At 38.0% G+C, this 21,507-nt stretch overlaps 1 protein-coding gene across 1 annotated transcript in view; it reads left to right on the top strand.

Annotated features, from left to right (window-relative positions):
* Exoc6b (exocyst complex component 6B) overlaps positions 1-21,507 on the top strand; it is a 456,105-nt gene that overhangs the window by 234,816 nt on the left and 199,782 nt on the right. The window contains exons 9-16 of the mRNA XM_021164559.2: positions 6,979-7,062; positions 7,482-7,528; positions 9,199-9,319; positions 12,120-12,191; positions 12,871-12,968; positions 13,984-14,089; positions 15,824-15,933; positions 18,903-19,014. Of these exons, the coding sequence (XP_021020218.2) occupies positions 6,979-7,062; positions 7,482-7,528; positions 9,199-9,319; positions 12,120-12,191; positions 12,871-12,968; positions 13,984-14,089; positions 15,824-15,933; positions 18,903-19,014 (750 nt within the window). The remainder of the gene's footprint in view (positions 1-6,978; positions 7,063-7,481; positions 7,529-9,198; positions 9,320-12,119; positions 12,192-12,870; positions 12,969-13,983; positions 14,090-15,823; positions 15,934-18,902; positions 19,015-21,507) is intronic.

The raw sequence follows: 21,507 nt of genomic DNA on the forward strand, positions 1-21,507 counted from the left end.
ACTCTGTCCTGGACCGGGAAGCTAATTATAAAGGCTGAGATTGTTAATCATGATGTTTACTTTCTTCAAAAGCACAGACTCTGCTCCGTAATGATTAGACCTCAGGTTTCTTTCTTTTCTGTGTTTAAACCCCAGAGGGGATGCTCTTCCGTGCCTCCTGCCTGGGTATTGCTGCAGGAGGAAATGCCAAGACAAACACAGGTTATATGGGCATCTGAAAAATAAACAGGACTCTGCCAGAACATCAGACTGCTTCTGCTCTTTTTTAGAAGGGTCAGAAGTTTATGTAGATTTCTTTTTGTAGGCTTCTGAATATTCTGAATAAAATAAAAAATGGAGGCCTTTGAAAATAGTGATATTTTTAATGATAAATTGTCTACCAGAGCAATTACCCTTTCTTCATAGCTTATTTTCTGAGATGTTTTGACATTGTTGTGGCTTTTGAAATGCAGGCATTTTTCTGACCCCTAAAGTAGGTTCCCAGAATTGTGTGACACACACGCTCCTGACTCCTGAGTGACCTTGCCGGGGAAACACTCTGAATGGATTTTTACATCTGGGAAAGGAATGTTTCTAGATTTAAGCAATAGGGGGCATCGTGGGGTTGTTCTTTACACATGTTCCTGCAGTCTGATCTTTAGGGCAGTTCTAATGAAAGAAACCCTGCTTTGGGCCTGCTGTGCAAATTAGCCATCTGGTGAAGTGTAATATCCCGCTGAACATCATTATGGGGCCCTAGGAAGAGTACTCCCCTTTACAGATGGACACAAATTAAAATCTCCCTTTAAGGTTTTTTTTTAAGGGTTAAAAAAAAAAAAAACTCTGAATAAACCTGTCTACACTTGGTTGCTGTGACAGTTAAAAGAGTGTTCCAGGTGCAGGCAGGGTGGTGAAATTACAGGCTTTGCCCAAATGGAAATACTGCTTCCTATAGACAAGCCGGAAGAACAACGGTGTGAATTTCCTGTCTTCCATTCAATTCCTTTGTTCTCCGTTGAGTGTCTTTCTGTTTCTCAATCTGAGGGTTATTTTCTGTTACAGTGATTAGTAAAAAAGTTTCTTTCATATACCATTACCATAGAAAGAACTGGTCTGTTGTCAGTATGTCATGAAGAAGATATAGGGTCTGCCCTCCTTAGCATACTGTGTATTCACATTGACCACATGTGGAGGCTTCCTGATGTTATTCTTCCCCCTTCTCTAACACTTACACAAACATTATACTACAGTTTAAGACATGAGGACCAGTAACTACATGAAATAGGTGTCTGTGCATGGTTGTTCCTTTAGGTCCATGGAGCCTTGTCCCTGCCCCTCTGTCAAAAATAATGTGTTTAGCTTTGCCTGTCACCTATGAATATCCTTCAGACAGTATAGATCACCTCCAGATTAATCATGATGTCTCAAACAATGCAAATCTGTATTAGCCATTATTACACTTACTGTTTAGGGACTAGTGACCAGGAAAATAGTCTATATATGTTCAGTTCAGATACAATTCTGTGAGTTTATTAATATTTAAAGGAAATATCTTTGCTTCCCTGCCCCCTCAAGTGTATGCATACATGCCACAGTGATGTGTGCTGGTCTCAGCACAGTTTGGCAATCAGTGCTCCTCTTCCACCATGTGGGGCTCTAGGGATGGTACTCTGGTCATCAGGCTTGATGATAACCAGATCCATCTCACCAGCCTCTTTTCCATCTTGGAATATTTTTGACCCATAGTTAGTTGAAACTACAGATGCAGAACTCACATATAGGGATGGCTAGTTAGCTGTGGTATGCATTTTATCTATATGAAGAAGGACATCCATAGAAAGGTTTTCATTTGATCTTTCTTTCTTCACATGATCCCAAATGTTCAATGGTACATATTTGTAACCTATATCTGCAGAATGTGTCTTCGAACTTGGTTAATCTGATTTTTCTGCTCCTACATATCTAAACACAAAGCCTCACTCATTTGTCCACATTGGATGGCAGTGTTTGTGTTTCTCCTCTATCTAGGCAAGTATTTGAACACCTGAAGAATTCAAGCTTTTTACTTGTGTTTTTATTTTAATTTTCAAACATTTATTCAGTGATCCTGACATTAGTGTGGTTGGAGAATATGTATTTGAGGGAAGCAAGTAGGGATAGTTTTGTGGATAAAGATGATGAAGGATATTTTCCATGAGAGTTCAGTAAAATAAGCATATACAGTACACTGCTACTTCCTTGGAGAAGTGTGTGTGTGTGTGTGTGTGTGTGTGTGATATACAGGTTTCTAAGAGCACATATTTAGAGGGGAGCACACCAACCAGTGCAGAGTAACTACATAGTTACCACGTGTTGTGACTGGATGGCTTTTGTATTCACATTGTCCATTTTGTGTTTCTTAAGTTTTCTAAAAGTCACGTTTTACTTTTGTAATTAGTAACAATTTAAAACATGCTACTGTGTAAAACACAAATAGCAAAAATATTTTTAAAAGAAGAACACCAGTAAAAAGTATCAGAGTGCATTACTTTCTAGCAAATTCTAATGTTAAGGCTGATGATTTGGTTTAGAGGACAAGCTCATCTCTGGGTATAACGTAATAGGAAATATTTAAGTGGAGTTTGACTTTAGTAAGTAGAATAACAAGAGAGGTGAGGAGCTTAAGAGTTTGAGTCCGTGGGAGACAACGTGGGCAGGGAATCAGTGAGACCTTGGTCTTAGGGAAATGGCCTATTAGTTTCCCGGGGGCTCCTGTCACGTTGTTATCAGTTGATGACGTCATTTCTAAGTTATTTATTTACTTCAAGATGTTTCTTTTTTTAGCTCTGTTGTATCTTAGGGAGTAGCGGTCAGTTTAGGGTCATCCTCATCTACATATTGAGTTTTAGGTCAGGCTAGACAACAGGAGAGCTTCTGTACAAACCACATCCTCTCTCTACCCCATCCACCCCTCAAAAACGAAGAGATATCTTATTTAACATACTGTTGGTTTATTAGCCAATAACATTATAATGAAGCTTTTCTAAAACACAGGCTTTCTCTTTACCTTACATCACAAGCCCTCATGAGCTTAGGAACACTAGACAGTATTTTAATGCTATAGGTAAGGGCCATTTTAAAGAGCAGAAGCATGAACAAAAAGCACAAAAATGTAGAGAATGTGACATTGAATAGGCTATGAAAGTGATACTTGTTTACAGTATGAAACTGAAACAAAGGCTGCATTTTGCCTTGTTTGACCTTAACTAGGAACATGTGTATTGGACAATTTTAAGTTTTAGAAATTCTAAACATAGCTGTGAATGTCTATGAACGAACTATGAGTATTGATTTTGGAGTTCAGCTAACTTTTAACAAGTGGTGAATTTGCAAGTACAGAGTTCTTCCATAATGAAGATGGACTGTATTCTTTTCCCTGTGTTCCCTGTCTGTAAATGAGATGCCATCAAACTACTGACTCAGGTTAGAGACGCTGTGTGAGCTCCTTCTGTTTTTATCACCATTTCCACTGTCCACTTGTGCATCTCAGGATATCTGCACCCCTCAACACCCACCCCTTGTTGGAAGGACAGGATCTTGTCGTGTAGCCCAGCTTGGCCTTGAGCTCATGATTGTCCTGACTGTCAGGCTTCCCAGTGCCTCTGTGCTGTGTTCTGACTCACCCCTTGGAATCCCATTTTTCCATTCTTCATTCTAGTCTCTAGACTTGGAGTTCCAAACAGTAAGGAGTTCTTACTGTCATTACAGCTGTTGACAAAGAACTTTCTTTGTAAACAAGGAAATTCACCAATTGCTGCAGCGTTGTCTCTATCCCTGTACCTCATCATGGAGAAGAACTTCTTTAGATTCTGAGAATGTGTGATGGGCTATTTTCTTTGAGTCTTGGTGTTACTTCTAGGAATAGTTTTTTCTCTTTACCTGGCTCTTCCTTTTCTCACTAGTTTTTTGATTAGTATAATGGTTAGGTACCCCTCAGATGTTTTCTAGCAATAAACTAGCTTCCCCCCTTGCCCTCCCTCAAACCTGCAGAATCTATTAGCTGTTCTGAGTTGGGAGTTGAAATGAAGCCCTCGTGGTTCACCTAGTGGCCTCTTTCTGAGCAAGGAGATACTTCACCAGTTACCCAGAGTAGACTGGTCAAATGCCTACTTCTTGAATCCTGCCTTTTGTTACGAAGTTGACAAAATTGGCAGAAGGAATAAAATTATTAAAGGTGAGTTAATTAATAGCTACTAGTGAAAATCCAACTCATTTTTGTAAACTGGGAAGCCAGACTTATTAGTTTAGTTGGTCCCCTTTCTGTTAAAGGAATATTAGAAAGGAAATGGATATGATTTTTATATAGAATTTTATTATATATTCTCTATCATTTACAACAAAGAAATCAAGTTAGTGCCTGATGGTTTAATTAGAATGGAGGTTTTCCTTAAATTTACAGTTAAGTGTATCTTGGCTTTTAAGCATGTTGAATATGTAATGTCACACTAGAATAATAAAGGTCTCTCAAGGCTATTAACCTTAAAATGAAAAGCCCTTCTGTGGGTATAGCACGTAGTTGACATTTAACAGCCCCACTGTCCTATGAGTTGGTGACAAGTAGGGAATAACTTCAGAAGAATAATGGCAGTCCCCACTTGTAACTTAATAATTTGAATAATTTCTGTCCTCATTCACTAGTGGATGAAAAAAGTGCTCAAATAGCCATTCTAATATTTAGTTTCATTCTATAGATAGGAGATACTTGTAGAGAGTGGTAATCACTTTAGCAGGTGAAGCTTTGTTTGTTTGTTGTTTTTTTATTTTTTTAAGGACACAGGGTTTATTTAATAGACATGACCCAAGGGCAAAGTTCACCTTGCTGTTATCTATATAGCTTGTGAACTGAAACTGAGTTTAACATTTTTAACATAAAAAGTAGTATTTCATGACAGGTGAAATTTATATTATTGTTTCAGTTTCTCCAAGGAAGGTTTTGGGTATATGCCACATTTCTTTATGGATTGTCTACAGCTGCTTTGACATTGCAGTGGGGTAGGTTTTTCAGTTCCAGGTCAGCCTGAAGGAGCAATTGTAATCCTCTTTACCGACGGTGTAGTTAGCCCACCCCAAGCTACATTGTGCTTGTGTAGTTGCGACTTACATTACTTTTCCCAGTTCAGTTCAGTGTAGCTGATAATATGATGAAGAAATCACATGGAAGAGACGTCTTCAGCTTTTTAGGAAGTGGGAGAAATTGCCCTAGATAGACCATTGCAGTGCTTTCTCTTCATTGCCTAGTTTATGTTGTTTATTTTTTAAAAGTAAGCACTTATATAAATTCTTGTTATTGACTAGACACCGTTTTAAGAGCTTTATAGCTCCTAAGTCCATGTAGCTGCACAAGGTCGATATGTTCACAAACAAGGGAGACACTGTGCAAGCACAGGTGACAGTTGAGAGATAGATGTGAGACTTCACGTACAGCAGGGAGACAGAGCAGTTACATTAGCAGGAAGGGGAGCCACTGTTGGGATGTAGCCACCTGGGTCTAAACCCAGTGCCCTGGATCTCTCTGGGATCTCTGTGCTTGTTTAAGAAGAACATTTTTTACAATGGAACATGGTATTACAAAACTGTAATACAATAAATACAAATATATAAATAAATAATACAAACTTGTATCATTTTCCTAGAGCTGCTATAATAAAATACCACAAAGTATATGGCTTATAACAACAGAAAATTTGTCCTTTCCTGGTTCTGGAAGCTTGAACTACAAATTTAAAGCATCTCAGAGACCACACTCCCTTTAAGACATGAAGAGCCAGGCGGTGGTGGCACACGCCTTTAATCCTAGCACTTGGGAAGCAGAGGCAGGTGGATTTCTGAGTTCGAGGCCAGCCTGGTCTACAGAGTGAGTTCCAGGACAGCCAGGGCTATACAGAAAAACCCTGTCTCAAAAAACAAAAAAACAAAAGAGAGAGAGAGAGAGAGAGAGAGAGAGAGAGAGAGAGAGAGAGAGAGAGAGAGAGAGAGACACTACATGAAGAGTTTATTTCTTGCTCGAATCTGTGGGTTCCAGCAATTCTTGGTGCTCTGTGCTAGCATCTGCATTGACCCAGCTATGCTTCTGTGAGCACATGCCATTCCCCCTGCCTGTGTCTTTCTGAATCCTCTCTTTTGGGATACCAGCCATAGAAAACTCAAGCTCATCCTCCAGCAGGCATGGTCACGCAGTTGGACTCATCACATCAGAATGATTGCTACTTCCATCTACAGCTTCTTCCAGAGGTTCTGGGAAAGCCGTAGGTTTGGGGAAAATACTGTTCAACCCAGAACAGAACTCGTGAGTGTAGAGCTCATGAGCGAGGTACTGTTGTGAGCACCACTCATGTGTGTCTCCCATGAGAGCTGTGAATGGGTCCAAACACATCTGTCATGTCACAGTATTGAAAGGTTGGAAGCTCCTGCATGCAGAAAACTGGAAATTGACTACAGGAACATTGAGGGATTGTCTCTTTTGTTTTTGTTCTGTCCCTTCTTGGTAAGTTTCTATCTGAGAAAAGGATTTGCCAACGTCTTCTCTTACCTTTCCCACTTTCTGTTGACCCTCTGATCATGAATGATTTGCAAGCTGGCTTTCATCTGGGCATTTTTTTTCTTCTGGAATGCTCTATTTGTTTTTGAAGAGACATTTTCTTGCTTACTATAACATTTTAAGGTTGTTTTTTCTTCATTTTTGTGAAGTTGTGATTTTTGACTCAGAAACCAGCCTTGGTGTGCTGTAGCTTCATTTCTGACCGTGTAGTAAAGGTCACTTCTGTCTGCCTTTTAGAGTTTTGTGATTAGGTTCAATAATGGTCATAGTTATTATCTTTTCTTTGATTATCATCATTATTACTATAGTAGGCTTTGACATATATGGAGTTCTTCAAATTCCACACCTGGAGTCTACTCCAATCTTTTCAATTTCAAGGATAATTGGTCCAATTACATTATTTCCTCTTGCTTTTTTTACAGGGTGCCCGTGAAACATTTGAGAATTACTACCGAAAACAGAGGCGAAAACAGGCTCGTTTGGTACTCCAGCCTCCGTCTAATATGGTAGGCTTGCTACCTGCACTCTCTCTACTTTTCCCTTTTTCTTCCTGGTAGCTGAGTGTATGTGTGAATGCATGCATGCATGCTTGCCTGTCTGTATGTCTCTCTGTGTCTATGTATGTATATGCATGTACGCCTGTCTGCATGTGCTTGCTGTCATTCTGACACAATTTTGGGTGGATGTGCCTTGAAGTAAGAATGGCAGTGAACATTTCATGACTGTTGTGTGACATCCATTATTCTAAACACTAGGTATGTATCTGGTGAGCTCATTTCCATTGTTAACATGTGGGGTCAGTGGCAACAAACATCATTATGTTTACCTCATATTTTATGGGATTAAGCTTCTCCAGATAAGTAACTGATTTTCACATCTTAACGTAATAACACAGAAACAGTAATTTTGCTTTGCTTTGTTGCAGCATGAAACTTTAGATGGCTACAGGAAGTATTTCAATCAAATTGTAGGGTAGGTACATGTTTAAGATTCTAATCTTGATTTGTAAGACTTATAAAAGATACACCTCTCCTTGGAAAACTTTCTCTTTCCCTTTTGCTAAATTTTAAAGAAAAGATGTAAAGGAACATCTTCCTGGGCATGGTAGGACACACCTGTGAGCCAGTGCTTGAGGAGGGTGACACGGGAGGGCCATCCTGGGCTACAGAGAAATGGTGTCTCAAACAGACAAGAAAGGATGAAAGGGACATCTTCATAGTTTCAGCATTATGTTCTCGATGGATACTTTTCTACTAAAGAGTTGAATGGACTTGTAACATTATTATACTTGCTGTTCTGTTTTTCTATTCTTTGTTCCATCAGAGAGGGAGATAATTAGCCATATTGACAGAATTTTTATAGACATTAAAATATTTTAGGCCTATCAAAATATAGGAACTTTGTCAACTTTGTGACAGTCTGAAGGCAGGTGTATGGTTCAGTAATCTGTGAGTAAAACTATGTTATATTAAAACAACCTTTATTAACAGGTTGCTGCCAGACTAATTCAACAGCATGCATGGCTGTTCTCAGTTAGAGTAGACATAGTTGTGTGAAGTTAGGCTACTTAATAAAGACCTTCATATACAAGCAGCTTGTTCCAACTATAAGATGACAACCATGGTTAAAAAAAATGGCAATAGAATTTGCTTGTTCAATACACCTTGCCTGCACACATCCACCTCCTTTTCTTCTTCCTTCACTTCCTCTCTAGAGTCTCCTCTCTTCTCCTCCCTTGCTTTCTTTCATCAGATTTATATTGCTTTGGTGTAAAGAATAACCTCCATCATGTGTATCAGTGAGTGTTGCAGGATGTAGCTGCTGCTAGAATTCTTGCCTAGCATGCATGGGTTTGATAGTCATCACTGCATAAACCAGGTATGGTAGTACACATATGATCCCAGCACCGGCAATGAGGGAACTAGAGGATCAATAGTTTTAAGATTACCTTAGGCTACATAGGCAGTTTACGGCCAGCCTGAGCTTCATAAGACATGAGATCTTGTTGTGTTTGATTTTTTTTTGATAATTTAAAAATTCCTTAATAAAGGAAATTTTTTTTTGATTTGAGTGAATGTTTAAACAGGGTATCTGAAAATACGTTATAAATGCATAATAAGCTACAACAATCCCAACCAGATTTTGTATTTTGAGGCAAGTCTCAAGGTTTCTGTTGAAGACATTCTGTAGCTTAGGCAGGGCTTGATTCAGCCTCCTGAGTTACTGGAGTTTATAGGCCTGATAAGATGAATTATTTTGGCATGTTGAATTTTTAAAAATCTATAATTTTAGTGTTTATTATATATGTCAGATTTGTTAGTTTCTTGAGATGTATTGTATTTTCAAATATATTTGAAATAGACTCTATTAGCTTTATATAATTTCTTTTCAATTGTTGGAGTATGTGGTTGACATTAAAAAGGAAACTTCAGTCTTGGTAATGTACCTATGAAGATATTAATATGATTTGAGACATGTTTTCAATCTCTGAAGTAATTTCATCTGTGATAATGAATAGCTTTCCTCACAGAAAAAGTAACATTCCATTTGAGTTAGATGCTAGCAGTTGATGTCAAAGCTTAGTGGTCATGATAGCAACTGTGATCTCTGACATCTCTGTTTTCTTTTCTTTTCAATCTCAGCTTTTTTGTGGTTGAAGATCACATTTTGCATACAACCCAGGGCTTAGTGAATAGAGCCTACATTGATGAACTGTGGGAAATGGCCCTTTCAAAGACCATCGCTGCATTGCGCACCCACTCGGTATGTGGGATGCCCCAAGTGCTTACTTACAGCTGACTATCTGCATACTGTCTGGTGTTGCACCGAATTCAAGTCGACATATATGTTTTTGGCAACCCCCATTTGGAGATTGTGGAAGGAAGTTCATTTAGGTTTCTCTGTATCACTTAGCTTACCTTGTTAATCATATCTACAATAAGAAACAGTCACTCACATCTGTCCATGATTCTCATTGTGTCCAGCAGTATTCTATGTAGTTCCTATATCGGTGTTACTTCATCCTAACTTAGTACAAAGTCATGTATTATCACTGATGTATTTTTATGTGTTTCATATTCATTCATTCATTCATTCATTCATTCATTAATACCTCATGAGCTGTACACATTTATACATATAGCTAAAGGATTGCTGTCATGAATGTTACACTCTTTGCTTCTAGTTCTACAATCAGCCCTTCCTCTCTGCTCACCTACACTCAGATGTCTAAGCTTTTGCTGGCTAACTGTCTGATAAGCTTAGCTAGTAAGAGACATTAGAGGCAATATAGTAGATACATTTGCTAAAACTTTTAAGATGTCATATTGTCATGTTGTTGGCTGCTGTCATTCCTTGTCCATGATAATCCTTCACTGTTCTGTCCCTTATTCCAGGAATACTACTTCATTGATATTTGCATAACACAAGACTTCTTTATTCTACAAGTTTAATTTAGTGCCAATAACATGTCTCAGGAGTTTGTTACTGGCAGGGCAGTTATCTTAAAATCGAACATAAATATTTTCAACAACAGCAAGTAAGAGCACAGAAGCTCTAAAGAGAAAGTCTATCTACTAAAACCTACAAGTGAAAAGCAAGGAAAGAGATGGAAATGATTGTCATTGAAGTCATAATATTTTTCCTGAGTGGCAGTGAGGAGGTTCTGGTGAGCATATCCAAGAAGTTCTTGCAAGCAGCTTGTACTCCCTGGGAATGGTACGACTGCAGTTACAGCCATTACCTGTTTTGCATATGCTCTGTTCATAGCATGAAAGAATATAAAACAGAAGAAAATAATGGAAAGACACCCAAGAAAAGCTGAATCCAAGATAAAAATGATTCCTTGGAAATTTATGAGCACCAGATAGAGAAATTTAATCCAAAGATGAAGACTGTGTGCCATTTCATGGTTGAGAAGATAAAGTCAAAGTCAGAAGTTTATCTTACAGTCACAAAGAAATAGAAAATATGAGCAGAATAGCTAAGAAACATGGATAGTACTGGAGACCTCGTCATATAGCTGACTGAGATTGAGAAAATGCATTGTCCATCAGGTGCCTATAGTTATAGAGTGGGAAAGTGGGAAGGAGTCACGTAGTGACAGCAAGGGAACTGACAGCAAATCCTGACAGACAGACATACGGACTCTTCATCATGTCTATCACATTAATTAGTCCTGTAAAAGGTGGCTTTCATTCAGAAAGTATTTAATGGACACTTGAGAATATTTCAAGTTTCTGGCTTTAATATCCACTGCAAAGGAATTAAATGTTCGTATCCGACAAAACATGTGAAAGAGGACATTTGGGAAAATTAGAAACGTAACTAGAAAACTTAAAACAAGGCAGCTTGAGTAGGTCCACTTATGTTAGCAACCCAGGGAGTATAGCAAAGCTAGATTATTACAGTGCCTTGGGCAGTTTGTCCATAAGGAGAAGCAGTCTAGAAAACATAATCTTTAAGCAAGAAGATTTGGGCCATTTTGCATTAATATCAGTTTTGACACCAACAAAGGTCCTTATAAGAGACACTATACATATAGTAATAATAGAATCTGAAATGCATCATCATTATGGGGAAACCGAGCATATTGCCGTCAGACCCTGAGAGGTCACATGAAGAACAATTAAAGTGATTATTGAGGAAACTAGAATATCAGATGTGATAGAATTTTAAATTAATAGCATATATTCCAGGTCAACCAAGTAATCAGACATTTGTAGGCGAGGCCATATATGGTGCTTATTTGAAAATTTTGTTTCCTGCTTATTTATGCTTATTTTATATCCCTTATATTGTTTAATGATATTTTCTTTATTGTATAGTCAGACTTACCTGAACATTGACCCCATGTTTATCTATTTTAAGTGATCAAATCGTCATGCCTTTTCCATCACCAGTTTGTCACTTTTAGCTCTCCTCATTTCATTTATTACATGAGTATGGTTATTTGGTGTCATTTGTGCAGTGTTTGGTCAGGTTATTTTCAGTCTTGTTTTTCCAGATGTTTGCACATAAAGAAAGATATACAGTTATTTTGAAAATGGCATTAGGCACATTTCATAAGTTTTGGTATAAAGTATTTTATTATTGCTCATTTAAAAATAATCTTTCCATTTCAGTTCTAAATTTTTTTTGTATTTTACTTTATTTGTTATTATTGTGTCTGCTTACGATGGGGGCATGCATGTGTGCATGTGGGGAGGTCAGAGGACAACTTTGCACCAGTTCATGTGTGTTCAGGGGATTATGTTCAAGTCTTCTGGTTTGTGTTGTTGGGCAACACATACCTTTGATTGCTGAGCTATCTTGCTGGCCCCATTTTGTTTTCTTCTTTAACCAAAGAATTTCACAGTGTGTTTCCACATGTTAAGGATATGTAGATTGTTCTACCGAGCCCCATCTCCTTAGTTCTCTGATTGAGCCTGTGCTGCCTTGTGCTAGGAAATGGTTAGGTTCCTTTTTAGAAATGCCTTTACTAGCTGGTGCATTAGACAATTTAATAAGTAAAACGTGATTTTTTTTCATGAGCTATTTTCTCCCTTTCTCCCATTTCCTTTAGTCCTACTGTTCTGATCCAAACCTCGTGTTAGATTTGAAGAACCTCATTGTACTCTTTGCGGACACACTTCAGGTACGGGCATTGTTAACACCTGACTTTCTGGAGTAGGTCCATCAGCTTTGAATCAGTGTGTTCTCTCCTGAGCCTGGCTTGCTTTGTTGAGTTTTTACTATTTATTCTTTTCCCTAGAGCTGGTCTTTTTACTTCTTTATAGCACATGCCATGCTTTATCTTGAACCTTTATGCTCCCATATGTAAGTGGTCCTACCGTTTTTTTTTTTTTTTTTTTTTCTCTCAGAGAAAAATGTCTTGAGCAATTTGTAGAATTAGACTTGTAAGTGATTGTAATTGCTCCATGGCACCCATGTGCCTTGTAGTGTGTTCCACTACCATCTTTATCCTTGTAGTTTGTTTGGACCGTGTTAGAGAAGCATGAGGTATTAGTGCATTGGTAGTAGCTGCACTTTCTCTCTGTTCTTGGAGAATTGCTGTGGGCGGTAAGTTACCATGGGGAGAACTCACCTGACATTACTATGTTGCTTTTTATTTTTCTCATTTTCTTTTATGACCTACCTAGAAGTTTTGATCTGTGTCTTTGAATTTTTTGAGAGTAAGCACTTCATATTAGGTAGAAATGAACAATTCTGCTTCACCTTTTAATTGTTGTTTAAATAATTAAATAGGTTTTAGCACCTAATCTTATTTGTTTATTTGAAAAGTCTCTTTTGAAAACAAATCTGTTTTCTCTCAGGTGTATGGTTTTCCTGTGAATCAGCTTTTTGATATGTTGTTAGAAATCAGAGACCAGTACAGCGAGACTCTATTGAAGAAGTGGGCAGGGGTTTTCAGGTAAGGAGCTGCAGTTGTGTCCGTGTTCCTGGCTTCCCCTGCCCTATGTGTATGCTCCTTTGTGGACTTTACAGATACAATGAGCACCAAGAGCACGTGGCTTATAGTTCTTTTACATGTTCCAATTAATAATTCAGAATTCTAATGAATCAAAATGATTTGCAAAATGATCTTCCAGATTTTCCTATGTCAACATTAGTACCTGCTCTGGTTGGAAAGCCCCACAGCCTGTTTGGTATGTTTATTTCCTTGGGTAAATGGCAGATTTATTGATTCACACCATCCAAATTATCTTGTGTCTTCTTACTCTAGTTTATAGTTTTTGGGTTTTCCTGAAGATCGTACTTTGGTAGTGGGAGTTAAGCCATCATGAATAGTAGCACCTTAGGAAAATGTTTTATTTTACTGAAAGTCTCTTGTATCCCAGACTGACCTTGAATTTCTGATCTCTAGCATGGAATAGCCACAGCATTCTGTGCTTTCTGTGGGTTTCTGTCTGGATTTTCATAGGAAAGTTTCTGCTTTTGGAGCACTCTTAATGTACTCAAAGAGAGAATGTATTCCTAGCAAACATTTGTGATTGGTAAAGAAGAGAAATAACATAGCTTAGGTTATTGCTAGAAGTTATTTTTCATCTCTGACAGTTCCTAAGTTAGAATACACTGTCTAGCATACAGTTAAAGTTGTGATTATGATCTAATATATCTGTATAAAATGATCAGCTCCAATAGTCTTTTCTCATTTTCTTCCCACTTGCCTTTAATTATCTGCTCATTTGTAAATCACAAACACTAGAAGTCATGTTTATAGTTTTCCACCTTTTTCAGAGCTTAGTTTCTCTCTGATTTCTTTTAAAAATGCCCAAACCAAATGGCTGGATTATAGAAAGGGTGTGGTAAGGACTGGGCAGTGTTGATGTGAGGCGGAGGCAAACATATTCATCAGGCTGTCTCAGAAAACATCTCTGTGTTTTAATCACCCTCTGTTCTCTCTTCCTCTTTCTTCATTTTTATAGAAATATACTTGATTCTGACAACTACAGTCCCATACCAGTAACAAGTGAAGAGACATATAAAAAAGTCGTAGGACAATTCCCATTTCAAGATATAGAACTGGAAAAGGTAAGGGACACTTTAAAGTAAAGCTCTCTTTCTCTCTTTCATTAGATTAATTTCTCTGAAACAGAAATTTCAGTTCAATAGATTTTAAAACACCTCCAGAGAATTCCTTCTGGGTCTTAGAGGTACAGAATTGCTCATTGGGAATCTGTAAAAGACTTTGAGGTTCTAGCACATCTTTAGAATTTGTCAGATCACTGGGATAATACAATTTGATTAAAATTTTAAATTCTTAATTTTGTTGTACTGTCCAAATAGTTTCTTTTAAAACCAGCCATTTAAATATGCTGTTTGGTTATATAATTCTATTGTTTTGACGGTGCATTGAGTGGTTTCTCCCCACCACAGGTACAGTGAAGGTCCTTTCTACCCAAGTCCTATGCTGCACCTGTCTAGGCTTGTGTTACTGTCTTTTGCTGTTTACAGAGTCACAGACACTTGGAATCATATAATTCCAGGGCACAGTCATCACTGAGGAAAGTCAGGTCAGGAACTCAGAATAGGAACCTAGAGGTAGGGGCTGGCATATTGCAGCTTACTGGCTTACTCATTCATGATTTGTTCAGCATGCTCTCTTACCCCACCCAGCATCACCTTCTCTTACACTACTGACACTGAGCTAGGCTTGCCCACATCAGTCATCAATCAAGAAAATGCCCTACATATTTGCCTATAGGCCAATTTTATTGATGCATTTTTCTATTAAGATTACTTCTTGCCATATGACCCTAGTTGGCATCAAGTTGACCTAAAACCTAGCCAGTACAGTTGACCCTTTATTCTAGCTTACAACTCTTCAGTCACACGACATCTTCTAGAGAAGTCAGGGAGGGAACTCAAGTCAAGAATATGGAGGCTGGTACTGAAGCAGAAGCCATGGAGGACTGCTTTTTACTGGCTTACTTGTTATAGTTTGCTTAGCCTGCTTTCTTATACCTTCCCACAGTGAGCTGGGCCTGTCCACAACAATCATGAACCAAGAAATGCCTTAGGGCTGAAAAGCTGGCTCAGCACCGTGGCTTATCTTTCAGACAACCCAGCTTCAGTTCCTACACGTGGAATTACAAGCTCACAACCACTTGTAATCCAGTTCCAGGTGTCTGACATTATCTTCTAGCTTCCTCCAGCACTGAATGAACATGGTGTATATGCATACATGTAGGCAAAACGCACATGTATATAAACTAAAATAATAAATAAATAAATAAATAAATAAATAAATAAATAAATAAAAATAATTTGAAAGGAAAGTGCCCTGCTGGGTAGTGGTGGCAAGTGCCTTTAATCCCAGCGCTCAGGAGTCTGAAGAGTTGTAAGAGGAAGGTGGAGCTCTGAGTTCGAGGCCAGCCCTGGTCTGAAGAGTGAGTTCCAGGGCAGCCAGGACTACACAGACAAACCCTGTTTCAAAAAACCAAAAGAAGAAAATATTGGGGGAGAAAAACTCTACAGACTTCCTATAGTCCAATCCTATGGAGATGTTTTCTTGATTAAGATTCTTTCTTCTCACACAACCATAACTTGTGTTGAGGTGACATAAAAACTAGTCACTCAACACACTTGTCTTATTCTTTTTAGTATCAGAAATCTCTTGGAGACAGCTTTTTACATTTGATACTCTTAAGTCAGTACTTTACAGAGGGTTATTTTACAAAGGGTTATTCTTTTTTCATTTTAAATAATTTTAAGTGTCTACAATGGATTTAGTGACCTGCTTTCATTAATTTCTTGCATTTACAGCAGCCATTTCCCAAAAAGTTCCCTTTCTCTGAATTTGTGCCAAAAGTTTACAACCAGATTAAAGAATTTATCTACGCCTGCCTGAAGTTTTCAGAAGATCTTCATCTAAGGTATAACATGAGACCGCCCAGTGCTGAGATTGTTACTCTCTAAATACATAACTCTGGAAAGTCTTTGCTGTGAGTTTGGAACTTTGGAATAGGCTTTCACTGTTATGGTAAAAGGGAAACGCTTTTGAATGACATAAGTATATATTACATTTTAAACAGTATCAGCGAAAAGTTACTGGAAATTATAGTTTAACCTACTCACTTTACCATTTCATTCTACGTGATGAAAGTTTACAGTGAGAATGGGGTAGTAACAGTCTTTGGAATCAGTATTGTCGCTTTGCTCTGTGTCGGCCTTAACCACAGGCTTCTTTGTGTGCTCATTTGTTGCTTTAGTCTGTATGTATTTTTGCAAATGTGTAGTTAGGTGCTCCTTAGTAGTAAAGACATTAAGAAGCTAAAAGGAAGGCCTTTATCTTCCTGAGGACCCAGACAGCTGGAGGTCAGTGCTGCAGAAATTCAGGGTATGCACAGCAGCCACACTGCTCAGACTAACAGTGCCTGAAAAGGCTCAACACTATATCTGAACTTGCACAGATAAAGTTACATGGGCTTGCACCTGATAAAGTTACAAAAAGAATCAGTGAACAGAATCTGTTGTGTGTCAAGCCTTTCTGAAAATAAGTCCAGTTAGGAGTGGGGTTGAGTCACTTCTTTATTAACCGTTCTACTACTTTAGCTTGAGCATAGGTCTTCCAGTACGCTAGGCAAGTGCTCTCCCACTAAGGTAGTCCCCAGCCCTGGTTACTTTCAGATGCTGAGACAAGATCTTGCAGAGTTGCTCAGCATAGCTTTGAGTCTCATCTGTAGCTTCCACAGGCCTTGAAGTTTCTATCTTCTTACATTGGCCTCCTGCATAGTTGTCAAACACTGTTAATATCTTTCTTCTTGTTAAAATTATAAATCTTGCGATGGTACAATTAATTTTCCCATCTAAAACCAAGATTAATTTTATAGAAAAGTCCTTTTGAAATCAGATTACTTTTGAAAGGCAAAGACCAATACATTGTTTTCCTTAGCTTCCACTCCATGTTTGAATGCTCATAGCCTCCCCTGCCACAAACAGCATAATGATCAGATAACCTCATGTCAGAGGTCAGTCTATAAGGTCTTAATTATGTTTGTTACTGCCAGGAAATGATTTCAAGCCAATTGCAAAATGGCCTCTACTCATTTACTTTTATTTTGGTGGGGAGGTAATATTGGGATGATGTGGGAAAATTACTTAGATAGGTTTCTTCTTATTTGAATGAAACTTTTTCCTTACTTAATGTTAGAGTGTTCTCTCTGTTTCTGTCTCTGTCTCTCTCTCTGTTCTTGTTTTGTGAGTTGATCTGTGTTTATTAAGTTTTTGATCCCAAACTTCCTTTGGTGGGTTTCATTTTGACAGTTTAAATGAAATATTTCCTCAACTTGAGGGAGGGTTTTCACTTGCCTTTTATTACTGGGTTGACATTGCCTTCTATCTCAGCATATATTTACCTTGTAACTTGGAGTCAAAGATCACTTCTTCTATTAGAGCTGTCTCAGAATAGACGGATTTGTCAAGAAGGTAATGTGGATAACAATAGTTCTCTCAAACAAAGTGTCACACAGTCAGAGAAATGTTAGCTGGAGATTTCTTATGCAACTTTAAAAATAATATTTTTTTTTCTGAATGAATAGTTTGTCTCCCAGCAGACAATGTTGAAAGACCTATAGCTATTTTGAAAGTTCTTATCAATAGAAGGGTCTCCTATAATAAAATGATACTCTGATATTTAAGTAAAAGTTCAGTGCACACATAGATTTTATTTTCCTACACATTGTGAAAAATAAATCTTTATAAAGAATTTTGGATTGTTTTTGCTTTCTAAGCTTAAAAAAAAAGAAAGAAAAGAGTTTGGAGGCTGTATTGCTGGGTAAGTTCCTCAATTGCTGAATATTTCTTAGGCAACTTAGAAAACAGAGAGAAAAAGTATCTTAAGAGAACATTAAAGTTACTGTGAAATAACACCTTACCTCAGTCTAAATAGCAATCACTGAGAAATCCAACAATAAATGTTGGAGAAGATTGCTGGTGGGGTATAAATTAATATAGCCATTATTAACATCAATTTGAAGTTGCATCAAAAAATTAAAAATCGAGCTACCATGTGACCCTTATTTATACTGGGGAACTTATCTCTGTCATAAGATTGTTACAGAGATGTTTATACATCCATGTTCAGTGTGGCTCTGTTCATTATTGCAAGAGAATGGAACCAGCTTAAATGCCAGTCAATGCATGAATTGTTAATAAAGACTTAGTACATATGAAATAGAATACTATTAAGCTCTAAAGAAAAATAAAATCTCTAAATTGCCAAAAATGGATCTATTTAGAATACTTAATTTTTTATTGGTATTTTATTTATTTACATTTCAAAGCAAGGTCACTCAATCTCAGAAATAAAAATCCCTAATGTTTTCCCTTATATACAGATTATAGCCTGTAACACATTCATAATTTGCTAATAAATACATATGTGTAGTATAACATGTAGAAGATAGACTAAGCAGGTAGATTTAGATGATGATGAAGATGAACCAATGCAGTTAAAGAGGATAGGGGTGTGTGTGTGTGTGTGTGTGTGTGTGTGTTGGATAAGTCCATAAAAATATAATTGATACTGAAAGTATAAAATCTAACATGACATTCCACAGTTTCAGAATGGCTCCTTTTCTGAAATAGTACAAGTTTGCCTGCACTTCTTAAAGTATTCAAATGTGAACAAATAATCTAGGCAGAGTTCTATTGATAGTTCTTTTTAAATGAAAACACTTGGAATACTTCCTGTCGTAGTACTTATTAGGTACTGCTCCCTTCACCACTGCCTCCGCTGCTGCTAATCCTGCTACAACTGTTACTACTGCAAGACTGCTGGTGTCTGCTCATTTGCCAGCTCTAGTTTCCCAGGCTGTAACTGGGCTCATCATTTACATTTCAGCTCCACTGAAGTCGATGACATGATCCGTAAGTCTACAAACCTGTTGCTGACCAGGACTCTGAGCAACTCTCTGCAGACCGTCATTAAGAGGAAGAACATTGGCCTTACTGAGGTAAAGTAGCTCTTTCTGAAGGCGACCTGCCAGATGTCCTGCTCATGCACTTTGCCTGCCTCTATTATTGGTGCCAGGGTAAGGTCTTAGCACTTGTATTCCTTGGCCCATGTTAGTCTTCCTTGGCTTTTATCGGTTTCAATGCCTTCTGAATATGATTGGTAAATTGCTCTATCACTATGTTACTTGTTTAGCAAAAGCCTAGTGATTCGTGTTTGAGGCTGGAAAGAGGAAGGTAATGGCTTACTGCTTCTCCTAGTAAAGGGAGAAAGTTCCTTCCACTCAGTTGTGGCGTCTTATATACTGAAGGTTTGACTTACTGATAGCTAGTCCTAAGATTTGGAAATTTATGAGACCCCCCCCCCTTTTTTTTTTTTTTTTGGAATTAAGAATTTCATGGTCACATCTCACCTTACATTCACTGAAGGTATTGTGTCCAAAGTGAGCTTAGGTTAGGGAACGTTTTTCTTCAGGAGGAAGACTGAAGGCTGAGTTCCTTGTAGGGCTAATGTAGATTCACTGTTAGCCCCTCTAGGAGTAAAGAACATTTCTAACTGCACAAAGCCAAGGATGATGGTGAAATTCAGCAAATGGTTAATGGTCCCAATCCAGACCAAAGACAACTGTAAGGCAGATGAACATTGGCATGGAGTCTTCCTTTCTCTGCACGAGATAAAGAACACGATGAATTATGACATGGTTATTATGCAGTTAGACTTGTCACGTTTTTAAGAGTTGAAAGTCCATATAGCTTTAGGGTTCATTTTGTATTCTTCTGTGTTTGCTTTCTATTGCTTGGAATAGAATTGTCATGGATTGACTTTCTTCATCTGAAAATGGCCTAGCTTTTTGCCTTAGACAGGTAGCCTCCAAACAAGGATAACTGGGAGTAGGGGTAAGCAACTCTTCCACTGTCATTAGATTGTATTGTTTTATTTCTGAATATCAACTGGGAGAGAAAGTTTATACTTTGTCAACTCTGTCTTCATAGTGATTCTTTTCCCAGAATCAATTGATGTAATTATCTTGTTCCAACAGAGGTAGACATTTTTAGTTCTGGTTAGGACTGGGTTGGTGTTATAGAACACTCAAGTGACAAGAACATATTGAAAATATACAACTCAGTGTCCCCCTTCAGCATGTCAATCAATCAGTTTAAAACTCCACATAAGCTATCCCCACCAATCTGCCTTATCTTGCTTTTGGACCACATGTTACTGTTCCTGTCTTTCTTTATGCTCTTTCCCTGTTCTCTTTTCTCTCTGGACCTGCTTGCTGCTTTCATGGCATCTTTGATGCCACTTGTTGCATTTAGCTGTAGCTCCTGCTAGCCCTTGCTGTCTCAGAGCCTGGGTGATACCTAGTTGGCTCGGCAGGTGCATGACCTGCTGCTTTCAAGTCTTTTGAAAAAGCAACTGATGGCTGTGCATGCGCGACTTTACCCAGACTTCCTGGCTTTTAGTGCTGCCCCTCTGCTTAATAGTGTCTTCTTAGGAAATGGCTGACTTTTATGTTTAAATGGGGACAGTGGCATCGCGTGTTTCATCGGATTGTTTCAGGATTAAGTGAGCATAGTGTTTGGGCCATAGAGAATACCAGTACATGTTGGTTGTTGTTACTAATCATTCTGGGCATGCAAACAGTGCTTGTCAGGTCTAGTAGGTTGTTTGTTTGTTTTAATTAGGAGAAACCAAAAGATTTGAAAAAGATGTCCTATGACTTATCAAATGTGTTGATATCAAGATTTATTCTCAGTTACTGAGTACATATTATAAATAGTACAATACTATTTATTATTTGGAATGTACTGTATTTTGTGTCCATATTGAGCTTAATATCTCTGTTTTAAGCTAGTGGATAAAGCTTTTTGAGCCTGCAGGAATGAGAGAGATAAAATCCCTATAGTCTTAGGTTAATTCATTCTTATGAATGAAACTAGTGTTGCTGTTGCTTTTTGGTTTTTGGCACATTACAGATTTTGCAGCTGGGAGTCATCAAACTATGTGACCTCTCACCTTATAGCTTTGGGTCTACTCAAGAAGTTTCAGGGTGGTAAATTCTCTGCTTCTAGAAACAAGACAAAAGGAAATTTAAGAGAAATAGATGCATATAGTAATTTATAGTTGAGAACTAAAACCCGTTTAAGTGTAGGGCTGATGCTTTTTAAGATGATGGCCACATTTCTTTTCTGAAGTTGTACAGACTAGAGTACCTGACATAGTACCTTGGGTTGCTTGGGGATGTATAGGAAGATCTGGGGCAGTGATCCCCACAGGACTCTCTGACTGCATGACTGTGGTCCCTACAGGGCACTCTCTCACACTTATTCTCATACCAGCAAGGATAAATGGAAAAACTTCTTGTTCCTAGTGGGATTTGATTTGTTTATTTATTTTCTTTGAGTAAAGTTTTCTTCTTGTTGGTGGTGGGTTTTTGTTTGTTTTGTTTGTTTGTTTGTTTGTTTGTTTTTGGAGATAGGGCCTTGCTATGTAG

This window comes from Mus caroli, unplaced genomic scaffold (genome assembly GCF_978045245.1).
Source record: "Mus caroli unplaced genomic scaffold, Mus_caroli_1 scaffold_7, whole genome shotgun sequence".
NCBI classification, from domain to species: domain Eukaryota; kingdom Metazoa; phylum Chordata; class Mammalia; order Rodentia; family Muridae; genus Mus; species Mus caroli.